General features: G+C 38.2%; 1 protein-coding gene across 1 annotated transcript in view; it reads left to right on the forward strand.

The window, feature by feature from the left end:
- NINL (ninein like) overlaps positions 1 to 26,456 on the forward strand; it is a 186,097-nt gene that overhangs the window by 142,079 nt on the left and 17,562 nt on the right. Inside the window, 8 exon segments of the mRNA XM_043989359.1 lie at positions 3,274 to 3,339; positions 7,624 to 7,733; positions 9,672 to 10,018; positions 13,847 to 15,268; positions 17,628 to 17,732; positions 20,405 to 20,474; positions 22,364 to 22,522; positions 24,007 to 24,120. Coding sequence (XP_043845294.1) covers positions 3,274 to 3,339; positions 7,624 to 7,733; positions 9,672 to 10,018; positions 13,847 to 15,268; positions 17,628 to 17,732; positions 20,405 to 20,474; positions 22,364 to 22,522; positions 24,007 to 24,120 — 2,393 coding nt within the window.

Consider the following 26,456-nt stretch of genomic DNA (forward strand, 5'->3'; position numbering starts at 1 on the left):
GACACTGCAGAGAATAGACATACATAATACATAACATACTTATATATATATATTTTAGAACTAGTTATATATTATATATATTTTATATATAATATATACATATATATATTTTTTTTAGAATTAATTTAAATATCCTCCTTTATCCCTCCTATCTCCCCTGACCATCAACTGAGAAAGCAAGAAAAGCAAAACCAAATACAAATGTATAAACAAATTCCCATCATGACTATGTCTCTAAAAATGGTCTCAATCTGCACTTTGAGAGAATATTTTCAAAGAGTGGGAAAGAGGTATAAAAAATTTCCTAGGAGTAAACTGAAGAAAAAAATGAAAAGCCCTTTGGGTTGGGTACCACTTTCCCTAGGAAGAAGGCTTATCACTAGTTTTGCTACCACTGGGGGTTGGAAAGGAGCACTGCTCTTGAGCAGAGGGCAGAGAGGGTCAAGTCTGCATGAGTGTGTGCACACTTTGCATGGCAAAGACTGTGGGGGGGTTAGTATTGTTGATACTGACATATAGCCCACCTATGCTTGCAAAACACTTTACTTATATTGTCAGTGGAACTTCACAACAATTGTTGTGTGGTCAGTGTTATCCTGACTTTCCAAATAAGAGAATTAAGGGACTTGAGCATTGTAAGTTGTATGTGAGATTCAAACCCCATGTTCCCTCTGACTCCAAGTCCAATGTTCTTTCTACTCTCCCCCTCAGATGTTCTGTACCCTGGCCCTGGAATGCATTTCCTTGCATTCCCTCCTATCCAAAGTCACAAGATCACCCTAAAGATTCTCACAGAATTCTCGCCATCTGGGAAGCACAGCAGAGTAGAAAGTGTGTTGGACCTGGTGACAAAGTCCTGGAGTCAATTTCAGCTCTTCTACGTATTATGTAAAGTTCACCAGTCACCTCACCTACCTAACCATTGAGTTTCCTCATCCACTCATCCATAAAAGGAGGCCATTATACTAGATGGCACCTAAGTCCCCTCATAGCTAAGGTCCTTTCCAGCCCTTCACATTCTGTAAGTTACATCTACATTAGATTGTAATATAGCAAAGCATTTTTACATTTATTACCCCCATTTGATCCTTAGAACAATTTTGTGGAGGAGGTGGAGAAAGGAGCTGCATGTTACAAGTTAGGAATCTGAGGGCTTATAGAGGTGACTTCCCTCACATAGTGATAATTATGAGAACCTCAAACCCTGGTTTTCTAACTCTTGAGTCCAATATTATTTAAACATTATGCCTCCTTCCCTCCCTCTAGAGAAGTGCACAGAACTTCTTTCCACATGGGAAAATGAAGGAAAGGGTAATTGCCCTTTATGATACTGGGGAAAAATTCTTGATTGTCCTCCTGGAGTAGGTCTGACGCCATTGGTCCTTTATGGATTTGTAGAGTAGGGCAAATGCCTTGGTCAAGAACAGCTTTCCTTGGGGACATTCTTTACTTAAATAGAGCAATAGGCTTTTGTTGTAGTAATAAAGAAGGGAGTAGGAGCAACTAATCATGCCAGCTTTTCCCCAGCTGTGCTTCTGAATCAACTCTTCCCTTATTAATTTATTCATTCACTTCATGCCAAGCACTGTGCTAGACAATAGGAGTAAAAAGATAAAAATGAGACTGTCCTTTTCCTCAAGGAGTATACATGATATAAGATGTAAAATAATACACAGAGATCAATCAATACCGAATATATACAAAGTCAGTACAAAACAAATAAATACTGAAGGAATTGCAGGGGGTGAGGAAAGGTCTCCTAGAGGAGGAAGCTGTTGAGCTTATCCTTACATTTAAAGATGTTGCATTACATGGTGGTCCCAAATGCTTCCTGAGGATGCAAAACTCACAGTTGAGGTTTGGGAAATCCTCTAATAATTGCCCCCTCTAGGGACAATGGGACAAAGGGGTACAAAATGCCCAGTCTAACCAACAACTCTACTTCGAAACTTCCAGACTCCCCAGATTTCCTTTTAAGCCACATATTTAATTAATTGCAAAAATTATACCAAAAGAGCTAATGAAAACTCTAAGTAAGAAACAAGAGTAGTAACACCATTCACCTTGAATATTTCATTTTTTGAAAGCCAATCGAGCAAATATTTATTAAATGCTATGAACCTGGTACCTAGTCCTAAGCACCAGGTATGTAAACACAAGAAAATGAACCAATCTACTGCCCCCAGTGAACTTATCTTCTAAGGTGAAGATGCGTTGGGTCTTAATCATTGTAATTCTGTTTTCTTAAGTTAAGGAGCCTGAAATGCATAGACTAATATACTGTAGAACCATAGGGGGAAAAATTGATCGTTGAATTTCCAATAGAAGGGAACTCAGCAGCCATCTAATTCAAACAGAGCCCAAACAAGACATAAGACAAAACACAACATATCTGAAAAAGTGGTCTTCCAACCTCTGCTTGAAGACCTCCAATGAAGAGTACCTTGCTAGCTCCCACACAGCCTGTTTCACTTTTTAGATGGGTCCAATCGTTAGGAAATTGTTCCTTATGTCAATCCTAAATCTGCCTCAAAACAATTTCTATCCACCATGGCCAAATAGCACGTCTTAATCTCCCTTCCAGAAGACAGTCCTTCCATTACTTGAAGACAGCACTCATCTTCCTACCCTGAGCCCCAGGCTTTTCCCAAGCTAAATATCCCCAGTTTTCCAGCAAGTCTTCGCAGGCATGGGCTTGAGTGTTGTACCATATTGGTTATATGCAATTCATGTGCAAATCAAGACATTACTCTCATGTCATTGGTCCTCTTTGAGAATGAAGGACAAAAACCAGCATCAATCCTACTCTCTTCTAGATCAGTTTATCCATGTCCTTCCTAAAACTTTGCACTAGAAGTGAACAAAATATTCCCTGATATGGTCTAACCAGGAAAAGTATAGTAGGACTTATCACCTCCTTATTCCTGGAAGCTATGTATGTCTCTCAGTTTAGCCTAGGATCATATTCGTTTTTCTGACTTCCCCATCACACTCTTGATTTTATATTGAGATTACAAATCCCTAAAACTTCCAGATCTTTTTTCAGACAATTTGCTGTCTAACTCCATTTTATATATATAAAACTAATTTTTGCCACAGCCAAGAATAAAATCCAGTAGTCTTAACTCATAAAATTTCTTACAAGTCCCTCTATACTGTAACAGTAGGCAAACTTTATATACTGTATTGTTCACCGAGAAAACCAACATTATTTTTAATAACTATGAGACCTCCTTCTTTTCTTTCGTTGTTCCTTCCATTCCCCTTTTATAGAAGCAATACAGAGAGTCAATTGGGCCCTTGAAATGAGGAGAAGTCTATCTGCTACAGGCAAAAATGGTAAGAATATTTAGTAGAGTCACATATAGGGCTTTCTCTAATAAGGACTGAAATTAGTATTGTCATTTGCAGAAACATATAAAGTACATTAAACTAAAAACATTTTTTGGATTGACTTCTTCCTTGCTCAGCCTCATTAAATGGATACAGGACAGATTTTAGCATGCTGTCTTCCAGTTTCCAGGGAAACAAATGTCTTCCTTTTCTAGATATCTGTTCTCTAATTTTTCTTTGTCTGGGTACCACTGGACCTGTCATACTTTGTCTTTCAATTCAACAGCAACAAATATTTGTTAAGTACCTATTGTGTACAAAATACATTTTTATGCACTGGGGGAAATAGAATTCAAATAAGACAAGGTTCCTTGTCAAATGAGAAACCCTTTTTCAGATAAAGAAATGATCTTTCTCCTTGCCAAAGCAAACTCTTCTACATATGCAAGTGATATCATTCCATTCTGTTTTCTTCAGCAGATTGCCCTCTCTATGTCCCCCTCTTACTTATATTCAATCTCTCTCTGTCTAATGGCTGCTTCCTTACTGCCTAAAAACATGTCCATCCTTGGGGGCAGGTAGGTGGGCACAGTGGGTAAAGCACCGGCCATGGATTCAGAAAGACCTGAGTTCAAATCCAGTCTCAGACACTTGACACTTACTAGCTATGTGACCCCGGGCAAGTCACTAACCCTCATTGTCCTGCAAAAATTAAAAAAACCCCAACATGTCCATCCTCAACCTAATCCATCCAATCCCCACTACCCATTGTCCTGTATCTCTCCTCTCTTTTAAGACTAAATTCCTTAAGAAGGCAATCTGCAATTGGTGGCTTCACTTCCTTTCCTTTCACTTTCTTCTTTACTCTGCAGTCTGGCTCCAACCTCATCATTCAACTAAAACTGCTCTCTACAAAGTTATCAATTTTATCTTTTTTTTTTTTTTTGGCAGGGCAATGGGGGGTTAAGTGACTTGCCCAGGGTCATACAGCTAGTAAATGTAAGTGTCCGAGGCCGGATTTGAACTCAGGTCCTCCTGAATCAGGGCCGGTGCTTTATCCACTGCACCACCGAGCTGCCCCTCAATTATATCTTAATTGCCAAATCTAATGGCCGTTTTTCAGTCTTCATCTTTCTTGACCTCTCTACAACACTTGACATTGTCCTTCACTTTCTTCTCCTTAATACTTCCTTCTCTCTAGGTTTCTTGACCCCTGCTCTCTCCTTGTTTTCATCCCACCTGTCTGACTTGCTCATTCTTAAGTCTCCTTAGCTGGATCTTCACCCAGGTTGTACTCAGTAACTGTGGGTTCTCCCCAAGGCTTTGTCTTGGGCCTCTTCTCTTCTTCTCTATTTCACTTGGTGATCTCATCAACTTCTTTTTTTTTTTTTTAATATTTATTTTTTTTTTTGGTGAGGCAATTGGGGTTAAGTGACTTGCCCAGGGTCACACAGCTAGTAAGTGTCCTGAGGCCGGATTTGAACTCAGCTACTCCTGAATCCAGGGCCGGTGGCTTATGCACTGTGCCATCTAGCTGCCCTGATCTCATCAACTTCTATGGATTCAATTATCATCTTTATATAAATGGTTTTAGATCTATTTGTCTCCAACCGTAACCTCTCCTTTAAATTGTTGTCTCAAATCTCCAGCCGCTTTTTGGATCTCAAACCAGATGTCCCATAGACGTATTAAACTCATGTCCAAAACTGAACTCCTATCTTTCCCCTCAAAATCTTCCCTCTTCCTAACTTACCTATTACTATGGAGGGTACCAGCATCCTCCAATCACCTAAATTTGTAATGTAAGTATCTTTCTTGACTCTTCTCTCTTTTTGATCCCTCATTCCCAATCTGTAGCCCAGCCCTGTCAATTTTACCTTCATAGCATCTCTTGTACACACTTTCTTTCTCTTCTGACTATCACCATCCTGGTGCAAGCCCTCATCACCTCATGCCTAGATTATTTAATAATTACACTGGTTGCACTCCCTGCCTCAAATATCTACCTGCTTTAATCCACCCTCCACATAATTATCAAATTCTTCCTAAAGTACAGGTTTAACCATTCTCTCCCTGAATCCACAACTTCAGTGGATCTCTTTAACCCTCAGGAATGAATGTAAACCCCTTTTTTGTATTTAACGCCTTCATAACCAACCTCTTCCAACTTTTTACAGACTTCCTGGAAACTTTTCCATATGTTCTGTGATACTGTGACATTGGTCTCCTTGCTTTTCAATTTTTTTTTTTTTTTTGACGAGGCAATTGGGGTTAAGTGACTTGCCTAGGGTCACACAGCTAGTAAGTGTTAAGTGTCTGAGGCGGATTTGAACTCAGGTCCTCTACTCTAGGGCAGTACTCTATCCACTTGTGCCACCTAGCTGCCCTCCTTGCTTTTCCATCTCACAGCTCTGGGCATTTTCACTAGCTATCTCCCGATGCTTAGAACACTTTTCTTACCTATACTTTCTGGCTTCCCTAGCTTCCTTCAAATCTCATCTAAAGTCCCATGTTCTACAAGAAGCCTTTCTTGACTCTTCTCAATCTTCATGTCTTCTCTCTGAGATTATCTCTAACTTATCCTGTATATATCTTATTTGTACATAGTTATCTGCATTTTGTCCTTCCTTTTTGACTGTGAGCTCTTTGAAAACAAGACCTGATTTTTGCCTTTCTTTGTATCTACCACACTTAGCACAGTGCCTGGCGCACAGTAAGTGGTTTAAAAAAATGCTTTTTTACTTGATTTCTTTCCTTCATGGTGCTTACAGTCTAATGGGGAAAAGATACAGATACTCTCTAAAGTAACCATAATAGACAATGAAACAGCATAAGTATATCAGAAAGGCACAGAACAAAAAAAAGATATATGAGGTCCAAGGGGGAAAGGTATCCCTGACTGTAGCAGTCATTGAGGGCTTTGGGACAAACGTCCCATCTGAGTTGGGGTTCAAAAGTGAAGGAAGGGAAAGAATATATTACAGGCTCAGGGAACAGCGCCACAAAAAGCAGGAAAGTATGGGGCATTTGGACAGGGGCAGAGGACAGAGGCTAGTTTGTCTAGCAAGTAGAATGTATAAAGGGAAGTAATATAAGACGGGAAAGGTAGAGTGGAACCAGATTATGTAGTTCCTTAATGTCATTCAAATCTGTCTGACCTTTATCTGGTTGACATTAAGGAATCTTTGAAGTAGAGGAGTGGCCAGATTGAAAGATGTTGGCCAATGATATCAAGAATGAACTGGAAGGAGAAATCTGCCTGGGGCACATGACTTGCCCAGAGTTACATGACCACAATATGTCAAAGGCAGATCTTGAATCCAGGTGTTCTTGACTCTGAGGCTAATTTTCTATCAACAACAAACCAAGCTCTCTGTATATCTCTGTTAATAAGGCAAGGGTGTGTGCATGTATATGTGGTATGTGTATACACTTTAATATATATGTATATGTACATATATAAACACATGTACATAAATACCCTCTACTAAACATCAATAGTCAATTAACCAGAGCAATCCATTTTCTGATCATACCAGATAAGTTTAATTACTACATCACTAGGTACAGGGGATAATTCTTGATTGGTAGTAAAATTGAATCAATAGAACATCAAGGTACTATTTAATCTCAGTATCTCTGTGTTGTTAACTCTGTTTCCATACACACACACACACACACACAAATGAATATAGTGCAGACAGCATTGCATAGTGAAAAAAGAACAAGTCTCTTGCATCTGATACATACTGGTTGTATGAGCCTGGACAAATTCTACAAATTGTATGCACCAAGAAGCTCTCTAAAGACTCCTCTAAATCTGGGGAAGAGCCAATGGGAATGTCCTCTCAGATTATACTGGTATATACACCAAAGTATACAAGGTGACCAGATTCCAAATTAAGAATACAATAAAATATATGTCATTAGTGAATTTTGTCCCTTCTTTCTCTGATTCAGAAATACTTTCAGGCCTTCCTGTCTTTGAGGCCATAATTGCCACATGGAATATCCAAATGCCTGTTAACAGAAAACTCTGGTTATTAGAATAATTGGGAATATTCTATTTTACTTTGTTGCTCTCACTATAATACAGGGTGTCATTCCTGTCCTCCCGATGTCAGCTTTATAACAAATTCTACCATGTTGTGTGTAGTGTTTTTGTACATTTTTATGAGGGTAGTAGGTAGAAAGCATGAATACTTGACATCTCACTTTCACATCTAGGGATGTGGAATAGGATCCATCTTTTCTGCCACTGGGAGAAATTAAATGCTATTTTTTTTGCAGGTGTCACTTCTGTTGGAGATGACCACGTACCAGTGAGTATAGAAACAGAGATAATGATAGAGCAACTCAAAGAACATTATCAAGACCTCAAGATCAAATTGGAAACCAAGGTAAAGTAAGAGAGGACAAAGAATGTCACAGTCCACAAAAGGAGCATTTAGTCAAAAGAAAGTCATTTTTGCTTGTTCTATTGCTTCAATGTTGTCATTTATGACAAGGTCATCTGTCTGGCACAGATTTGGAAGAGGCCTTGCTAGTGAGGAAGTCATGAGAAGGATGAGGAAATTATTGTGAAGTGTAGATAGGAATGAAGCTTGGTTATGACATGCTGAAAGTGGATGTACAGCATCATTTATCGCATGAAGTGTTTATGGACTTTATGTAGATTGTAGTCAATTGTTGGCAAGTCCTCCAAGACACTGTGTTAACAGGGACTTGGATTTAATTTTTCTTTGTATTAAGTTTGGCAGGTTTGCCTCTTGGGGACAAGCTCTTGACTCAGAAGAATCATAACTGATGTCAGTCTGGCTGGTTACATTCTTTCTATATAAGTCTCTTATGAGTACCATCTGTTCTTTTTATCTTTTTGGTAAGAGTTGCCTGGTACATGTGACTTGCCCAGGGTCACACAACCAGTATGTGTCAGAGTCAGTCACTTGAACCCAAAGTCTTCTTGACCCTGAAACTGCCTCTCTATTCCCTAGGCCATGCTGTCTCTTACTATATTCATTCTCTCTCTCCCCTTTTCCTCTTTCTGTCTCTAAATATAGAGATATATACAGATAAAGAGCTACATCTTTATCTTTTGGGTAGCTAGGTGGTACAGTGGGTATGTAGCATGCTGGTCCTGGAGTCAGTCAGGAAGACTGATTTTCCTAAGTTCAAATATGGCCTCAGGCACTTATTAGCTATGTGACCCTGGACAAATCACTTAACCCTGTTTGCCTCAGTTTCCTCATCTGTAAAATGAGCCGAAGAAGGAAATGGCAAACTATTCCAATTTCTTTGCCAAGAAAACCCTAAATGCGGTCAGGAAGAGTCAGACATGACTGAAGAATGACTGAACAACAACAAACGATATAGATATCAATATCTGCCTCTCTACAGGCATCTAGATTGTTTAGAGTGTATATAACAAGATATACACATCTAGTATATTATATCTATCTCTATTATAGATATATAAATCTATATTATCTATACATATATGGATGTGTTATCTATCTATTGAGAGAGAAAGAGGAGAGAGAGAGAGAGAAGGGAAGACAGGAAGGTTAAATATCCTCTTGTTCTTTTTTTTTTTAATCTCGTTAGTCCAATAGTATTATTTGCTTGAAACTTTTTCCCCTCCAAGATACACTACCAAAAATAGGTTATCACATATCATATTCCCCAAGTAAGGGAGAGCTAGAAGAGATAAGTTACGCTTATGTTCCATACCTTCTTGTCTCCCAGATTAAATTAATGCAAAACTTGGGGCAGCTGGGTGGTGCAGTGGATAGAGCACCGACCCTGGAGTCAGGAGTACCTGAGTTCAAATCCGGCCTCAGACACTTGACACACTTACTAGCTGTGTGACCCTGGGCAAGTCACTTAACCCCAGTTGCCTCACTTAAAAAAAAAAAAAGATTAATGCAAAACTTGAAATCGAAGTCATCCTTAAACTAACACTAGAATTGATGTGTTCATCACTGGCCAGATAAACCATGTAACTTTTCTCTAAAGTTTGTTCTAGCTCCAAATACATTTCTAGGTTCCTTTCATAGTGTTTAGAACAAGCCCTCATTTTTCATACCATTTGTCAGGACAATTTCACATTCTCTCAATAATTGCTAAAGCTTCTGCCCTACTTGGGTGACTAAGGTGCAGCCTATAAAAAGTAATGTTATTGATTATTGATGATAGTTTTATCTTCTTTGCTAATGTTTTTATGTAACAACAAATTTTAGATGTTTTAAGATCATGCTTATCTCTTTTGGCTTTTTAGAACTGTGTTGTAAGAAAAATAGAGGAATACTTCAATAATATTCTGATGCCATTTATTTCAGGTAAATTACTATGAGCGAGAAATAGAGCTCATGAAAAAGAACTTTGAGAAGGAGAGAAAGACCATTGAGCAAGGCTTTAAGATGGAGATCAGTGAGTTAGAAGACCAGAAGTCTCATCTGGAAGAGCTAAATGTGAAATCTCAAGAGGTGATTGAAAGCCTGAAAGATCAGATCCAAAAAACAACTCAAAGCCAAGAAATTGAGAGGAAATTAGAGAAAGAGAGGTCAGAAATGGAACAGTACTATGCAAAAGAGATTTCCAATCTGGGACAGCGGCTGGCTCAGGAAAAGGACCAACTAGAAGAAGAACTGAAATTGAAGCATCAGAGTGAGCTGCAGTTAATGAGGTCTGATTTTACATTTTCTTTCTGGATTTCCAAGACTGCACATTTTTGCCAAGAACAAAAGCTTGAAATTGATTTAGTCAAACAAATGGACTAAAACTATTACCCATTAATAGCCCAGTGATGATGATTTATGAGCAGAGGGGTAAGGCCTGTACAAATAGGTCATAGGTGTTAGAAAGTTCCTTTAAAGAAAAGGAAAGCTAATACAAAAAAGTTTTAAAAATCAATTTGCTTGTTAAGTTCTCTTTATATTGTTCATTCTAAACTTCCTATTTCCTAATAACCAATGAATAAGCTACTTTTTGTCATGTTAATATTCTTTTCCACATCTCCAATGGATATTTATAGATATAATGAGATTGGAAAATCATGGCAGAGCTTTGAAAAATTAATGAAAGAAGTATTTTTTGGTTAGTGAGATTGAAAAGGTTAAAATGGGGGGCAGGATTCAGGAGTACCTGAGTTCAAATCTGGCCTCAGACACTTGACACTTACTAGGTGTGTGACCCTGGACAAGTCACTTAACCCCCATGCCCCCGCAAAAAAAAAAAAAAAGAAAAGGTTAAAATGTATGGGCAAAGGAAAAAATGCATATGGAAAAAAAGGTGTCTTTATGAATAATCAGGGTGTAGGGACCAATTTTTAATTGGGGAGTGTTAGCTAGGCGGCTCGCCACAATATTTGGGGCAAGGAAGGAGACCAACAGCCTCCCTCAAGACAGAGTAGGATTTATTTAACAAGAATGAACTTAAAAAACCACAAACAGGATCAGTAGGATTAAGGGAAAAGAAATAAAATGGGGAAAGGGAAATAATACAACCTGGATCGCACCACCGCCCAGGAATCAGCTGAGAACACACAGCAGCAGACCCCAAGCTGACCACACACAGCCCCAAGCCAATTGGCTGGCCGCTCTGATAGTCACATGACTGCCCTCACTGGGCTTCCAGTCATTATAATTTTGCCAGGCCCATATAGGCATCGGCGAGTGGTGATGATGTAAGGTGCCAACACCATGGCAATGGCTACGACCAGTGGATGGAACACCATGCCGTTTGCGGAGGCACTGCATCTGAGTCCCAGGCCAGTGCACATGCCAGGGTTTTTAAAATTCTAGCCAAAATATGGGGTCATAAAAACCTCAAATAACAATTCTTTACAAGGGGCCAGACACATCTGAAACAACCACATGTACATACTTGTTTTGAACTCTTAAGCCTTACTCAACACAATGTTAAGTATCTAGTTAATACCCAGCCAGCATGTTCCATACTAATTTCTAAGGACTTCAATCTTCTAGGAAGCTTTCCTTGAAGTTAAAGGAATCTTAAAATTTACTGAATTTGTGAATTAGCTATTCCCAGGAAGCAGGGATTAGACCTCCAGTCAATATAATCAATTCAAGATTTCTGACAAACATTATATTGCTTAAAAAAAAATACAGTCTTGTTAACTTGGGTAGCTTGGAAGGGTATATTTATGTTAGGAATGAAAAGCTCCAATCTTTGCACTAAAAGTGGAGGTAAAACATTCAATTCAGTTCAGCAAAGGTGGCATAGTGGCTAGAGTGCTAGACCTGGAGTCAGGAAAACTTATCTTCATGATCTTCATGAGTTCAAATCCAGCCTCAGATACTTATTAGCTATGTGACCTTGGACAAGTCACTTGATCTTTGTTTGCCTCAGTTTCTTTTCTGCAAAATCGGGATAATAATAACACCTACCTCTCAGGGTCTTAGGGGAGGATAAAATAAAATATTTGTAACATTCTCTGTAAGTCTTAGACTACTATAGAAATGCTAACTATCATCATCATTTTAATGATTAATTAAGCACCCACTATGTGCAAGTCCTATGATGTGTTCTGGGGAATACAAAGATAAATTCACATAAACATCCCATATAACTTCATGGAGCTCACATTCACTCGATTCTTCTTACATTTTTCCCCCAATAAATAATTCTTCTTTGTGCCTTTTTAAGACATCAGAGGAATATTCTAATATACCTTCACCCTTAATTGAATTCTCCCTTATAACAAAGAAAAATTCCAGGAAAACCCAGTCGATAAAAGGACTACATCTGATAGCATATGCAGCATTCCTATCTGTAGACCTCTCCTCCAACTTCTTTGCCAAAAGGAGGGGACTGTGTTTCCTCCTCTTCTCTGGGCCAGTTTGGCAGCATTTCCATTAATATAGCCTAGGAAATTGTACTCCAACATGGAGCTGACATTTGAATATGAAGAAACCATCACTGAAAAGGAAATTAAAAGATTTTGTCCAGAGAAGGTTTTCACTTAGTTTTGTCCAACGATGCCCTAACACAGATGCTAAATACATTATAATGAGTTTGGATGCTTTGACAAAAGGTATAGGCATCTATTTATAATTTCTCCTTTGTATTAATGGAAGGGAAATTAGTCCCATAGCTATACTCAGTGGGCAGAAGGTGATAATTGTGTTTATTTAGATTATACATTAAAAGAACACAGCCACATTTCCTCAGGCTTCATCTGGCTGTCCCATTGGGAATCATAGGACTTGGGCAACACAATGACCAGAAGCACTAATTAGTCAAGCACAAATGCTAGACACAGTCAGTGCTCTACAGATACTTCTTAGTAAGAAAATTAATTGTTGTCGAGCAGCCCTGTGCCCTGCAGAATGCAGGCAATGATTTCTCCCCCTTCAACTCAGCCCATAAAGATGAATTGAACACATATCCATCTTTGCTTTTATACTGACTTACCCTCTCCTTGAAAAGCTTGGTGCAGTATTTAGCAAAAAGACACTGAAATTACTTCTGTGTCTTCCCCTCAGAAATCCTTCTCTTTTTTTTCCTTCAAAAAGATAGGTTTGGGGGCAGCTAGATGGTGCAGTGGATAGAGCACCGGCCCTGGAGTCAGGAGTACCTGAGTTCAAATCCGGCCTCAGACACTTAACACTTACTAGCTGTGTGACCCTGGGCAAGTCACTTAACCCCAATTGCCTCACTAAAAAAAAAAAGATAGGTTTGTATGACATTTAACTGTTTAAACCTATTAGGAAGGTTTTAAAAACCTACCATATTGGAAATCTGTTTTGATCATTATCAAGTAGGATGTATGAAAATTAATATGTGCGTAGACATAATATAGCAACTTACACCAATAGTTTCATTTGACTTAAAATGGAGATCAACTTTGATTTAAAGTAAAAGCAAGCAGATGTTGTTTTGTACATGATGAATGTTAACATATAAAAGGAACATTTAGCCAAGAGATTCACATTCCAAAGAGAAGCCAGCAGCAACCTTCATGACTCAGTCTTCTACTCTTGTTCAGTAGCTGTTAACTTAACACATTAAAGCCCAAGTGATGAGACAATTTTAGTCCTCCAAGGCTTCTATGCTTTGAGCCTTAATGACTTCTAATTCAAGTTGGCAATCTTTCTCCTTGAACATCTACATAGAATTAAGCTGCTTTATGCCAGTGACCTTCTGTTTTGAAAACATGATCTTTTCTCTATCTTTCTCTGAACTCTATATTTCTTACTAATAGAGTCCTTTACCATTTTGAGAATCTATTTTACTTGCTCATGAGGCTTAATTCTGTTGCTGTTTTAAATATGTCAGGTTATGCACTTTTGCGAAAAAGTAAACTTGAAGAATAATGGTTGATTTGCTGCATTTTTGGTGGGAATAGTAAAAGGGCACATGAGCTGAATATATTAAAAGACAAGGTGACTTTTCTAACCTCAAAAGCAAGATCTGTGGTATAGGGGTAGGAGAGCCAACAGTATGCATATTGTTATTGAACATGGGTCAATGTAAAATTGTTTATCTGTAGGACAGAGGCAGAGATGGAATTGAATCAAAAGCTATCGTGGACAGAAGCCCAGCATGCTGAAAATTATAAGACATTATTGGTGCAACATCAGCATGAAAAGGAAGACATGTTACGGAGATATAGCCTGCAAGTGAGAGAGATAAAGGAACAATATGATTTAGAAAAAAAGCAATGGGAAGAGAAAGAAAAGGATATAATGACTCAGTATAAAAAGAAAGAGCTAAAGCTGGAAGAAAGGATGAATGAAGAGCATGCTCGGATATGCAAAATGTTTGTCATTGAAAAGGAAAAGGTTGAACTCACTTATAGAATGCAAATAGAAAGGCTTACCCATGAAACAGAGAAAATGAGAACCCTCTTATCTGATGAGAAAAGACAGATAAATAATGAAACCAACTGTGTGACTAGCCAAGAAATAATTTTTTCACACAAGAGCAGAAACCAAGGGAACCTGTATGAGGAAGACTGGAAACAAGGTGAGCAGTTATTGGCATGGCCCAAATCCAAAGGTGAAGATCACGACAAGTCTGAAGATCTATTTTTTATTCAAAAAAAGAAAGAACTTGAAGGAGACAACAAAAGTAATTTCAGAACAAAATATGTAACTGAAGAAAATTTCCCTCCCGAGACTGTTTACAAACCCTGTGAGTTTCAGACATCCCTGTCATGTGAAAGGCCATTTGATGGTGTCAGGATCAGCAATGCCAACTTGACTTTGCCAAAGACAGAAGAAGCCACATTTCTTTCTCCAGGGGGAATGTATGCCCCATCTTCTGGATCTGAAGAAGGGTGGAAAGGAGAGGAACAACAGATCCAGAATGAGAATTTGTCAGACCACCTCGGTATCAGAGAAGAGAAATTGCTTTTGTTGAAAACAGAAGAGAATGTCTTGGTTGCTCAGTTTCCACAGAGAACAAACTTGATCCCTACTCTGGAGCCAAAAAAGAGTTCAACTTTTTCAGGAAAGGAAGGCATTGAGAAGCAGAGAGCAGTTCTTGAAGAACAAGCTGGGAAACTCACTGAAGAGCTGGAATTAGTAAGGATGAAAGAACAAGACTTGACCACACAGGTACAGGAGACAGAGGAGCAGGCCCAGAAACATATAAAAGCCTTGGAGCATGAACTATGTCTCCGGGAAGAAGCTATTAGGAAGGGAGCAAAGTTATTAGACATGTATATGCGGTCACAACAACAATTAGTAAACCAACTGAGGGCCAAGGAAGAAGAGCTGTTGATACTTCGAGAAAAGGAGGAAGTGATTATTGGTCAATTAAAGCAGAAAGATGAGGTGGTGGAAGAAAAGAGATGGGAGACTGAGACCCAGCTAGAAAAGGAAAAGGATGAGATGAAGACTAAACTGATTCAGCTGGAAGAGCTAGTTCGGGCCCTTGAGAAAGAAACAAATTCAAGAGAAAATGACAGGTTTGATTTCTAAAAATTTTTGGGGGGGGGGTGTTAAAAAAAAACCAAAACCACAACTAGGTGGTCACTGTTACTAATGACTTCACCACATCCACCTTTTCATTGTTTACCTACCACATCACTTGTATTACTGAGCTAAGAAGATGAAAGAGTTTGGGGTATTATTGTGTGAGATGGAACATCTGTCTCCTGGTTTATCCTGTTTCTACTTTCTTTGCCCAAATGGAGGAATAAGTCTTTAACTTTCCCATGACCTCCTAATATATTAGTTACCTCCTAGGTGTTACAGCCCCTTTCTAGGCATCCATTACCACCTGTTGAAAATATTTGTTGTTAAGCAAGTAGAGTGCTGTAAACAAAGTAAAATTTAAAAAAAGAAAAATTAGTGAAAATTAGAAGCAGGCTAAAATAGGATTATTCACAATGTTGTGGGTTTTGCACGATGGTATTTTTAAAATACAATAAGGGCCTTTAGTTAGATGATGTGTTTTTTACTTTTATTATCTAAGTTGTTGTGATTGTGGGGTTTCCATTAGGCTTTTGAGGCTTCTAGCACCTATTTGAAATGAGGTATTGAGTAATGGAAATACTGTTCATATATTCATCTTTGACCAGTCTGACCTCAGCTTTACAGATGTACTGCCTTTTATTTCCTTATTCTCTGATGATAGACCAACCTCCCTCTAACTTGGTAAGAATTTTGTCAGATCATGTGAAAAGCAACTGAGAATTGGGAGTTTAAGTTGTTAAGTTTCTGTTCAAAAGTGCCATAAGTTCTTCTAGCTTGAGTCTTTTAAGATAGTGTGACCTATAGGTCCCTTTGAGCTAAAAAAAAAAAAAGCATCTGATTCATTGGCATTTTCCATATGCTTACATTTAAGTGCATGGAATGAGAGGGCTTTTGTTGTGTTTGCAGTTTGGCATACTTCTACTTGGACAGGTTGGATTTCTCTTGGGCAGACTTTAAATTAAAATATTATTGCTCCCCTAAGGACCCTGATTTCTTGATTTTTCTCTTTACCAACTCATTCTAAAGATCCATAATTTCCTTTTCATGTTTTAGAAAGATAAGGAGTTATGTGAGTGAAAAACTGTCTTGAAACCAAATGGTTAGTCCATAAATGCCCACTACACATGTTGTCTCCTAATTATTATACGATTTGGGGGGAAAGAAATCAGGGTATGTGGATTTATTTATTAATTGATCTTGGCTGGTATTCACCCACCCTTCCATCATTACCTAGATATACTGATTAATTATTAGTCATTATTTTCCATTCATGGTTGACATTTAAATAAGTGAATGATCTCTACCAGTTATGTGTCAGCAAATGAATGTTCCATCAGATAGACTTCCTTTTCATCCTATTGCCACTCATATCCATTTTTTCCTTTTCAAAGCTATCCCTGTAAATAGTTGTAAATGTTTCCTAGGCTTCTTCTTTTGCTGGTCCCAGAATGGGGTGAAAGGGGAGACAAGTAAAGAGGAAAGCTCCCCCACTCTAAGACTCCTGCCAATAGGACACCTGTGTATTTCTATCTCCAAGCATTGCTACTGTTCTTAGCTTCCACCTTACCTTGTTATAGGTAACAGGTATAATTTAGTCCCAGGAGTCTACCTGGTAGCCTATTAAAGTCACCTGCAGGTTGTTGCTGGGCATGGGTGCTAGTACCACTTAGCAATTCTCATCTGTCTTTGTTGCAATTGCCCACCTTTAATGCAATAGATGTATTCCTTCAGAGAGTGGTATTGAGATAGAGTGCAGTGGAAGGACAGATTAGCTTGTAAAAACTCTCAGCAAAAGGAATCAAAATGTACATATTTTTGATCAGCTGACTGTGTGGAAGCTTCAAACAAGTATTTCTGCAAGGTAGTATCATAAGCAAAGAAAGGCTTCTTTTCTGTGGTTGAACAAGGGAAATAATTTAGGTAGAGTTCACATTAAAAAGAGCTGTTTCAGGGGCGGCTAGGTGGTGCAGTGGATAAAGCACCGGCCCTGGATTCAGGAGTACCTGAGTTCAAATCTGGCCTCAGACACTTGACACTTACTAGCTGTGTGACCCTGGGCAAGTCACTTAACCCCCATTGCCCCGCAAAAAACAAAAAACAACAACAACAACAACAACAAAAACAAAACAAAACAAAAAGAGCTGTTTCAAATCTAGGAAGTCTATTCTGTTAAACCACCAAGAAATCATCAGCATATGACATCACTGAGTGGAGGAAGAGGGGGTAGGTGGACAGGAAGATTTTTATAAGGTTTCCTTACATTGGAAACCAGGCTAAAAAGTAGAATGAAAATGACAGCCATGCCCCCAACGACATAATTGGTGTTTTGTTTTCTTTCTTTGTCTGCAGAATTGAGTTGTGTAAACTTTCTGAAGATAACCGCTTACTAAAAAGTAAACTAAAAAGGTTTCAGCAAGAGCTAGAAGATACAGCAATGGAAAGTGACCAACAAAGGTAAGGACTCTTTTTACATTATTTAAGCATTAAAGCCTACACCCTTCCATGTTGCTTGTCTAAATGATATTTGAGAAGATAGTAGAACATACCTTCTGATTCAACTTTTGTGGGCTTTTTGAACTCTGCCAGAACCTTTCTAGCCCAAGTATCCCCAAGAGAATAGGGGAAGTATCATCAAGGATTCAGCAATTGTGGACCTTGTGACTGTGACGTGTAAAATTAAATGTGGTCACCTTATTTCTGTCCCAAGTTTAGGGAAAATTAGCTGGGGTTTGTCATATATTTGTTACTTAGATATTAGAGGCTACTGCACCAGTTTTGGGCATTAAGCATTTATTAAAGCATATTAAATATTAGTAAAGAAAGCACACATGGCTCTGAAAGATAGGAAAGCCTAGCTAGGATCTAGGGAAGAGAGAGAGAGAGAGAGAGAGAGAGAGAGAGAGAGAGAGAGCAAGCAAAAGGTACCTTTACCTATGAATCTCAGGCCAAAAAAGAGGAAGTTCCTGTCCCTATCAGAGCAGAAGCTCCCTGTGGGTCTGGAATAGAGGTGGTCCCTACACACTGCTCCAAGCTAATTGACTGGCAACATTAAAGTCCATTGATTGATGTGACTTGAAGGTGGTCTTAAGTTAACTTCCTTTAGTTAGTTAGGAAGGTCAATCTACATTTTCTTTGAAATTCTCCTTAAAAAAAAAGGAAAGAAATTCTCCTGACTCTGGACTGACCCTGCACAACCAGCCAGAGTTCCTATGTGTATGTGTGGGGGTGGGGGATCTGAGTCCCCAAAACTCCATTATTTTCTCCCATGATACAGTGTCTTCACTTCCCCAAGCCCTTTGGTATTTGCTGTGCCATAAGATCTCTAGTAGCATGTGGTATAAGCTAGCACACGAGACTCTTCCCCAAGGACATACATTATAAAGGGGAATACAAACAAAGACACACAGAAGAAGCCATCCAGGCAACTGACTTCCCTAGGGATAAGCCACTCAATTATACAAAAATCTCACTCGGATCTCTAACTTCCTTTCATGAAAACATTTAGTTCTGTAAAGTAAGGATCCACCTAAAAACCCAGAAGTCTGGGTTAAGTTTTATTGTTATAGGTTGGCTAAAGGTAGCCTTAGAGGATGAAAGACTGTGTTTTCATAAGAATTATTGGCAACAAGATGGCAGGGGATAAAGGCCAGGACAAGAGTCAGAAAGACTCTTCATGAGTTCAAATCTGGCCTCAAACACTTACTAGCCCTATGACCTTGGGCAAGCCATTTAATTTGTTCACTTTAGTTTCCTCATCTGTAAAATGAGCTGGAGAAGGAAATGCAAGCCACCCCTGTATCTCTATCAAGAAAACCCCAAATGGGATCATGAAGAGTCAGACATGACTGAAATGAACAAACAGCCTTCTAACTCCCCAGAACATTTGCCCTTCTTTATTGATTGTGGCATGATAACCTCTCCATTTCAGAAAAGTACCAATAGATGGTGTGTGTGTGTGTGACATGGTTATGTATGTTGGTGGTGGTGGTGGTGGTGCCTGACTGTGACCCTGTGAATTTTCACACAGTTTTTTGTTTTTTTGGTTTTATTTAGTGAGGCAATTGGGGTTAAGGGACTTGCCCAGGGTCACACAGCTAGTAAGTGTTAAGTGTCTGAGGCTGGATTTGAACTCAGGTACTCCTGACTCCAGGGCAGGTGCTCTATCCACTGCACCACCTAGCTGCCCCTCATGCAGTTTTCTTGACAAAGATACTGTAGTAGTTTATCATTTCCTTCTCCAGCTCATTTTATAGATGAAGAAACTGAGGTGAACAGAGTTAAATGGCTTGCCCAATATTTGTGGAGAATAAATGCCACAAAACCTTTTGTGCTACTTGGCCTCAAGAATGTAGTAAAGATAATATATAAATAGTTCAATCAATAATCCAATAACCACATTTTTTAAATGGACATTAAAAGTTTTTACATGTAATTGGGGGAAAATAAAATTCTAAATAAATAAAAAAGGGATTGGACTAGTTTAATCACCATTTCAAGCATACAACTTGCCAATGAAAGAAATGTATTAGAGTAATGTACTTTTGAGAAAAAGGAAATAGAGACTGTAAGTAGCCTAACCTTTGAATTAAAATACAATGGACACTAAAAGAAAAAAAATGTAAATTGTTTATACAAATATTGCTGATCCAGTATCAGAAACATGTTTTAAAATAATTACATAGAGCAGAAGTTCAGAAAGAGACACAAACAGGAAAATTTTGGCTACTATGTCAAATTATATATGCTTAAAATACAAGTTTTATGTAAAATGATTGACAGTTTCATACACAGTCCTCTTTTTCTGTTCTTTTTATATATGGGCATGATTGTATTTGCTAATATCTGTTAGGTTCATAATGATAAAAAAATTTTTTTTTAGATTATATAGCTCAAAATTCAAACCAGTGATATGGAAATGGAATGCAACCCAGATGATATAAATCTATTGGTAGTGCAGCTTCATACATTTTACTAGTGTGTAGAATTTATTAATATAATAGAGTATAGCATTATATTCAGTAGTATATGTTTACTAGTCTATAAACAGTGGGTTCCCTAGCTTAGAATATACACAGTTTGGTGACATTGTTGCCAATGCTCTTAATGACTCTTTCCCCTCTGAACAGGAAGCAAATAGAAGAATTAAAGAGAGAAAAAGAAAAGACCTTCACTGAAATAGAAGAGTATAGTAAACAGGTAAAATATTAAGCTCTTTTTCAGAGATGCCTAAAAATAAACTGAAAACCTGAGAGTATGAACCTCTTGGTAAGATGACTCCAATTCACATTAGAATCTAGAATTTTATAGAGGCAAGCATCCTTTGAGATTGAGTCCCGCCACTTCACTGTATGGGAGTAGAAACAAATGCAAAGATGGTGATGTGATTTGTCCAAGGTTTAATTAGTAAGTGATAGAAGCTGGGACTAGAAGCAGTGGTTTTTCTATTATATCATGATGTAACACCATGGTAAAGATACATTTTTATAGGGTTGTTGTTTTTTTTTAGGAATACAGTTTTTGCTAGAAACAACATTAATAATAGCTGACATTTATTTAGCCTTTTAAAGTTTACAAAGGATTTTATATACATTGTGTCATTTGAGCCTAACAAAAAAATCTTTTTTTTTTTTTTTGGTGGGGCAATGAGGGTTAAGTGACTTGTCCAGGGTTACACAGCTAGTAAGTGTCGAGTGTCTGGGGTCAGATTTGAACTCAGGTCCTCCTGAATCCAAAGCCAGTGTTTTATCCACTGTGCCACCTAGCTGTCCCTGTCCTAACAAAAAATCTTATGGGTGTAGTGGATAAAGCACCGGCCCTGGATTCAGGAGTACCTGAGTTCAAAGCCGGCCTCAGACATTTAACACTTACTGGCTGTGTGACCCTGGGCAAGTCACTTAACCTCTAATTGCCTCTCAAAAAAAAACACAAAAAAAATATTATGAAGTAGGTATTGTTATCCCCAGTTTGGTAGATGAGTAAACTGAGGCCCAGAAAGGTGAAGGGATTTGCTTATGACCACATGACCAGAAAGTGTCCAAGGTGGGATTCAAACTGAGGTCTCTCCTAATTCCAGCTTTAGTGCCTTTTCTACTTTCCCAGCTTCCTTAATACCATTAAGACATATTGGTAAATGGAGTTTATGTATTAATGCATTTTTTAAAAGTTTTTCCAGAAGTTAGGGGTTTTTTTTTTGGTTTGGTTGGGGTTTTGTTTTTTGTTTTTTGTTTTTTGTTTTTTGGCTGGGCAATGGGGGTTAAGTGACTTGCCCAGGGTCACACAGCTAGTAAGTGTCAAGTGTCTGAGGCCATATTTGAACTCAGGTACTCCTGAATCCAGGGCCAGTGCTTTATCCACTGTGCCACCTAGCTGCCCCGTAAGTTTTTTTTTTAATTGGCAATTATGTTTTACTTTTATATGGTGCTTTATTACAATATATAATACAATATATAATATATACAATATATAATGTGTCACATATTGTGGCAGAGGTATTCAGAACATGGGATTCAACTTATCAAATAATTCCTATGTGTTTTCAGAATGTATAAATCTGTTCCACTTCTGTTTTATGTATTAAAATTCTTTATCAGTTAATGAATGAAATCAAAATGATTACTTATTTCTAAATTGCTGAGCTATCAGTAAAATTTCTTTTTGGTTTTTTAATAACAAATTTTTAGAAAATATCTGTTATCACTTAGATTTCTCCCTCCCCCTTCCCAGAGAGCTATCCCTTATAAAAAATATAGATTTTTTAAATTAAAAAAAATTTTTTTAAAAGCAAGCAAAACTAGCAAAGTGTCCAAAAACATCTGACAATGAATGCAGTGTTCCAATTGCCTTTGCAAAGGAGTGGGAAGAGTTTTCTGTCTCTTCTCTGTAATTTTGCAACATTAATTTTCATTTGTTTTGTGATTGTTCTTTTCATTGACTTTGTTATATTCATTGTGTAGATTTTTTTTCTGGTTCTGCCTATAGTTCTTTGTATCAGTTCTTGTAGAACTTTCTATGATTCCCTGTATTCATCATATTTGTACCACAATTTAACCATTTTCTCTCATTTAAAAAAAAATCTTTTCCTCCAGAAGGAGAAACACAAAAATGAAATCTCCCAGCTCATTGCCAAGATCAAACAATTGACTGATGAGGTCTCTGTGCTACAGGCTCAGAATGAAAGCAGCCAGCATACTGTGCAGCAATTAACACAAAGACTTACAGAAGAGGAGCATCAGAAAAAGGAGAAGGTGAGTGGGGCTGGGAGCTGCAAGAGGTAAGCCAAGAAATTAGAAGAAAGGCAAGAGTCATAAGAACAGAGGGAAAAGTAGCTAAGAAAAAGCATCTAGGTAAATGTTGAAGAGTCTGTTGGTCGACTCTAATGGAATCAGAGCTTTTAGTGGTGGTAGACCAGGAAAGAAAATCTGTTTGCTCAAAGATTCACGCTCTGTTGGGAAGAAGCCAAGGATGTTCCATATAATAATCTTTCAGTGTTGTAGGGCAAAGGCTGGAAAAGTAAAATAGAATTAAGAAACCAAAATAGTAAGTTTAAGTCAAGTCAACTAGTTTTTATTTTTTAAATTTATTATTATTATTATTATTATTATTATTTTTTGTGGGGCAATGAGGGTTAAGTGACTTGCCCAGGGTCACACAGCTAGTAAGGGTCAAGTGTCTGAGGCCAGAGTTGAACTCAGGTGCTCCTGAATCCAGGGCTGGTGCTTTATCTACTGCACCACCTAGCTGCCTTGTCACTGTACCCTTCTAAGCTCAAGGGCTCCAGGTGTGGGTCCAGCCTCAAGAATGTGGATGGTATATTTTGTCCTGTCCAAGAGATTGTTGATTCTTTCTCCACATAAAATCTCACATCTGTCTCCTTCCCCACTCAGTTCAGACCCTCATTGACTCATTGTGGCATTATTGCAATAGTTTCCTAATTGGTCTGTCTGCTTCCAGTCTTTCTCCTCTTTAATCCATTCTCCACATAGCTTCCAAAATAATCTTTTCAAAGCACGAGTCTGCCATGCCCTTAATTTCATTGAAAGATTGCAAAGCATTTTTCATACAATACCGCATTTAATCCTCCTGGTAGCCCTGTGAGGCAGTTGATAAAATATCTGCACACAGAAAGAAACGGGGTTTCAGTGAAATTAAGGGACTTTCTGAGATCACAAAAATAATAAGTATTAAATGTAGAATTTGAACCTGTACCTTCCCTGGTTCTGAGTCCAGCACTTTTGACATTATACCATAGAGTGTAGCATATCCCTTCATAGCACAGAAAGCCTAGAATAAAACTAGTGCCTGTTATCCTTATACCCCAACATCAAAATGATGAGACCTTGTACTATATTTTCCCTGAAGGTCAGTAATTTAGAATAACAAACTTTCCTTATATTTTATGCTCACTGTTTTTAAAAATTCTGGAACCTAATATTCAGTTGAATTTGAAAAATGCTTTGGTTTATTTCTTTTGATTGGTAAGAAGGATTATGTTTGTATTCCCAGCACATATCTCAGTACATGGCATATTATACCTAATAATTGCATATTAAATAAATGAAAGACAACTTAAAAAATATTCTGAGTTCAGTGGGGAAAAGGTCTTTAAGTCTAGCAAAGAGAATATCTAATAAATCAATAATGTATTGACAGCTAACCTACTTGACCATTTCTCAAAGTCATCAAATTGCTAAAATGCCACTTATGTTTGTGAATTTAATCTAAAACACAGGATGGTCAAATCCAAGAACTGAAATTGGAACTTGAGCAGATGAATGAAGAATGCCAGTCTCTGAGACTCTCAGAAGCACAGCTGAGAGAGAAGCTTGAAGAAAACCAGGATCAGGTACAGGCCAGCTATGACCCTCACAGATCCTTGTGCATGTATGCTGGGAATGGCAGGGCTGAGTTTTGAAACCAAGTCCTGGCACTGATTTTAGTGTGACTTTAGGTGAGTCACCCAAGTTCTCTTCAGGTCTTCACATGGAGAGTAGTTTTGTGCACAGGACTGTTGTAAAGGAACTCAAAAATGTAAAGAGTCACTGGAATCATGGGTGGTAACTAATGATAAGACTCATACCTGATGTATAGAGCATTAAAGTTTGTAGAGCACTTTCTATGCATTACTTCATTAGTACCTTATAACAACCCTGGGGGGCAAATACTATAGGTATTTGCTATAGGCTAATACAACAGGTGAGAAAATTGGGGCTCAGAAAGGTTTGGTAATGTGCCTATCAAGAGAAAATAGTGATAGAAAAGATGGTCTATCAGCAGAATTGCCACCATTAATGTAGCTCAATTACAGTTTTCCCAAAAATGGGTTGCCTCAGTTAAAGTCATTTAGAGGGAGTGGGTCTTGAACCCCAGGTCTTGTGGATTTCTATCATGCCACACTTCTTCAAGAGAGAATGTTGCAATTAGAAGTAAAAGACTGGCATCACAATTAAACTTGTATGGGAGAGTGTGTTTTGACTGTATCTTTAAAATACACAAATGAAATCGGGCTTTCTTATTCTCAGAATGTGTCGCATCTGATGTTGGAGTCTAGACAGAGTCCAAAGGCTTCACACTATTGAATATTTGAGTATCACCAACCCAACAGAAATATGTGAATAATTTGGCTGTTATGTCTAGAAGTTTCCCCAGAGTTCTTCACCTGAACATACATATGTAATGATGTCCTTCCTCTGAGCCGGGCCTTGAACTTACCCATCTATCCCCAGGGATGAGATCAACAATGGAGTTGTTCTGCTTAAGGAGCCTCTCAAAATAGGCTCCTCAGACTCTGGAGCAGGCCAACCCAAGCCAGCATGCAATGCAAACCAGCATGCAAGACGGCAGGCCAGGGCTAAGTAATCTGCTGAGGCTAATTAAGTCTCTACACTTGTAGGAAAGGAGGGCATTGTAGTAGAAAAGATGATCTATCTGCAGAGCTGCAGCTGTTAATATATAACCATTATAGTTGTACAAAAATGGAATGGGTTGCCTAGAGAAATAGTGAGTTCTCCATAATGGTGGGGGGAGGGGGAGCCCAACTAAGACTGGATGAATAGGTGTAAAGGATATTGTGAATGGCCTCACTCACACCAGGTTAGACTACATGGTTTCTGAAGCTCCTTCCATCTTTGCATTTCTGGATTCTAAAATGCTGAACTCTCTTGTGCATAGATATTACTTTTGACAAGGCTGAAGGAACCTTGAAAAATAGTCATCCAGCCTCAGACACTTAAGACTTACTAGCTGTGTGACCCTGGGCAAGTCAATTAACCCCAATTGCCTCAAAAAGAAAAGAAAAGAAAAATAGTCATAAAATTCCAGTCAGATGAATCTGCAAGGCCATCTATCTGGACCCTTGTCTGAAGGAGTTCCTGATTAAGACAGGCTTGTGGAGGAGGACTTCAGGAAGAACCCAACCAAGCTGGAACTCTAGGCTAGGTAGGACTTCTTTTTCATAACCTTCTGAACTCTTTGTAAATATCTGTATGTTCTAATAAATGTTTAATGCCCAAAGACTGGTACTGAAGTCTTTTAATTTTTGGCGACCACAATTAAGATTTTAAACATCACAGTTTAAACATCCCCCTCTATACCAACCCTAGCAAGAAGTGCTTCAGTCTCTGATCTTTAAATATCTCCAGTTTAAGGAGTCTCATTAACTACATGTCAAGGAGGAACCATTGCTAAACCATCTTAGACTGCCTAGACAATTTTTAGTATCTCAGAGAAGGAGATTTTCATAATGTGTCTCAATGACTCATTTCACTTAATCTCAGTCAGGAAATTTTCCTTTAATTCTTGCCTAAATCTTGCAACAACATAAACTGATTTTATATATATATTTTGGTGATTCTTTTGTGATTTGAAGTATGTTGGTAAAATTTGATGATGATCCTAAACTAAAGACAAGAAAAATTACATGAGGTTGTAAAGTAGACAAATAGACAAGATAGAACCAAAACAGTATCTCTTTTGGGAAATGCAGACCCATCTATTTTGGGGGACAAATGAAGAATAATGTGATTGTTCTATTTTGTTGTTGAGTCATTTTAGTCATGTCTGACTCTTTGTGACCCTATCTGGGGTTTTCTTGGCAAAGATACTGGAGTGGTTTGTCATTTCCTTCTTCAGCTCATTTTACAGGCGAGGAAACTGAGACAAATAGGGTTAAGTGACTTGCCC

Source organism: Dromiciops gliroides, chromosome 2 (assembly GCF_019393635.1).
Source record: "Dromiciops gliroides isolate mDroGli1 chromosome 2, mDroGli1.pri, whole genome shotgun sequence".
In the NCBI taxonomy this organism is placed as follows: Eukaryota; Metazoa; Chordata; class Mammalia; order Microbiotheria; family Microbiotheriidae; genus Dromiciops; species Dromiciops gliroides.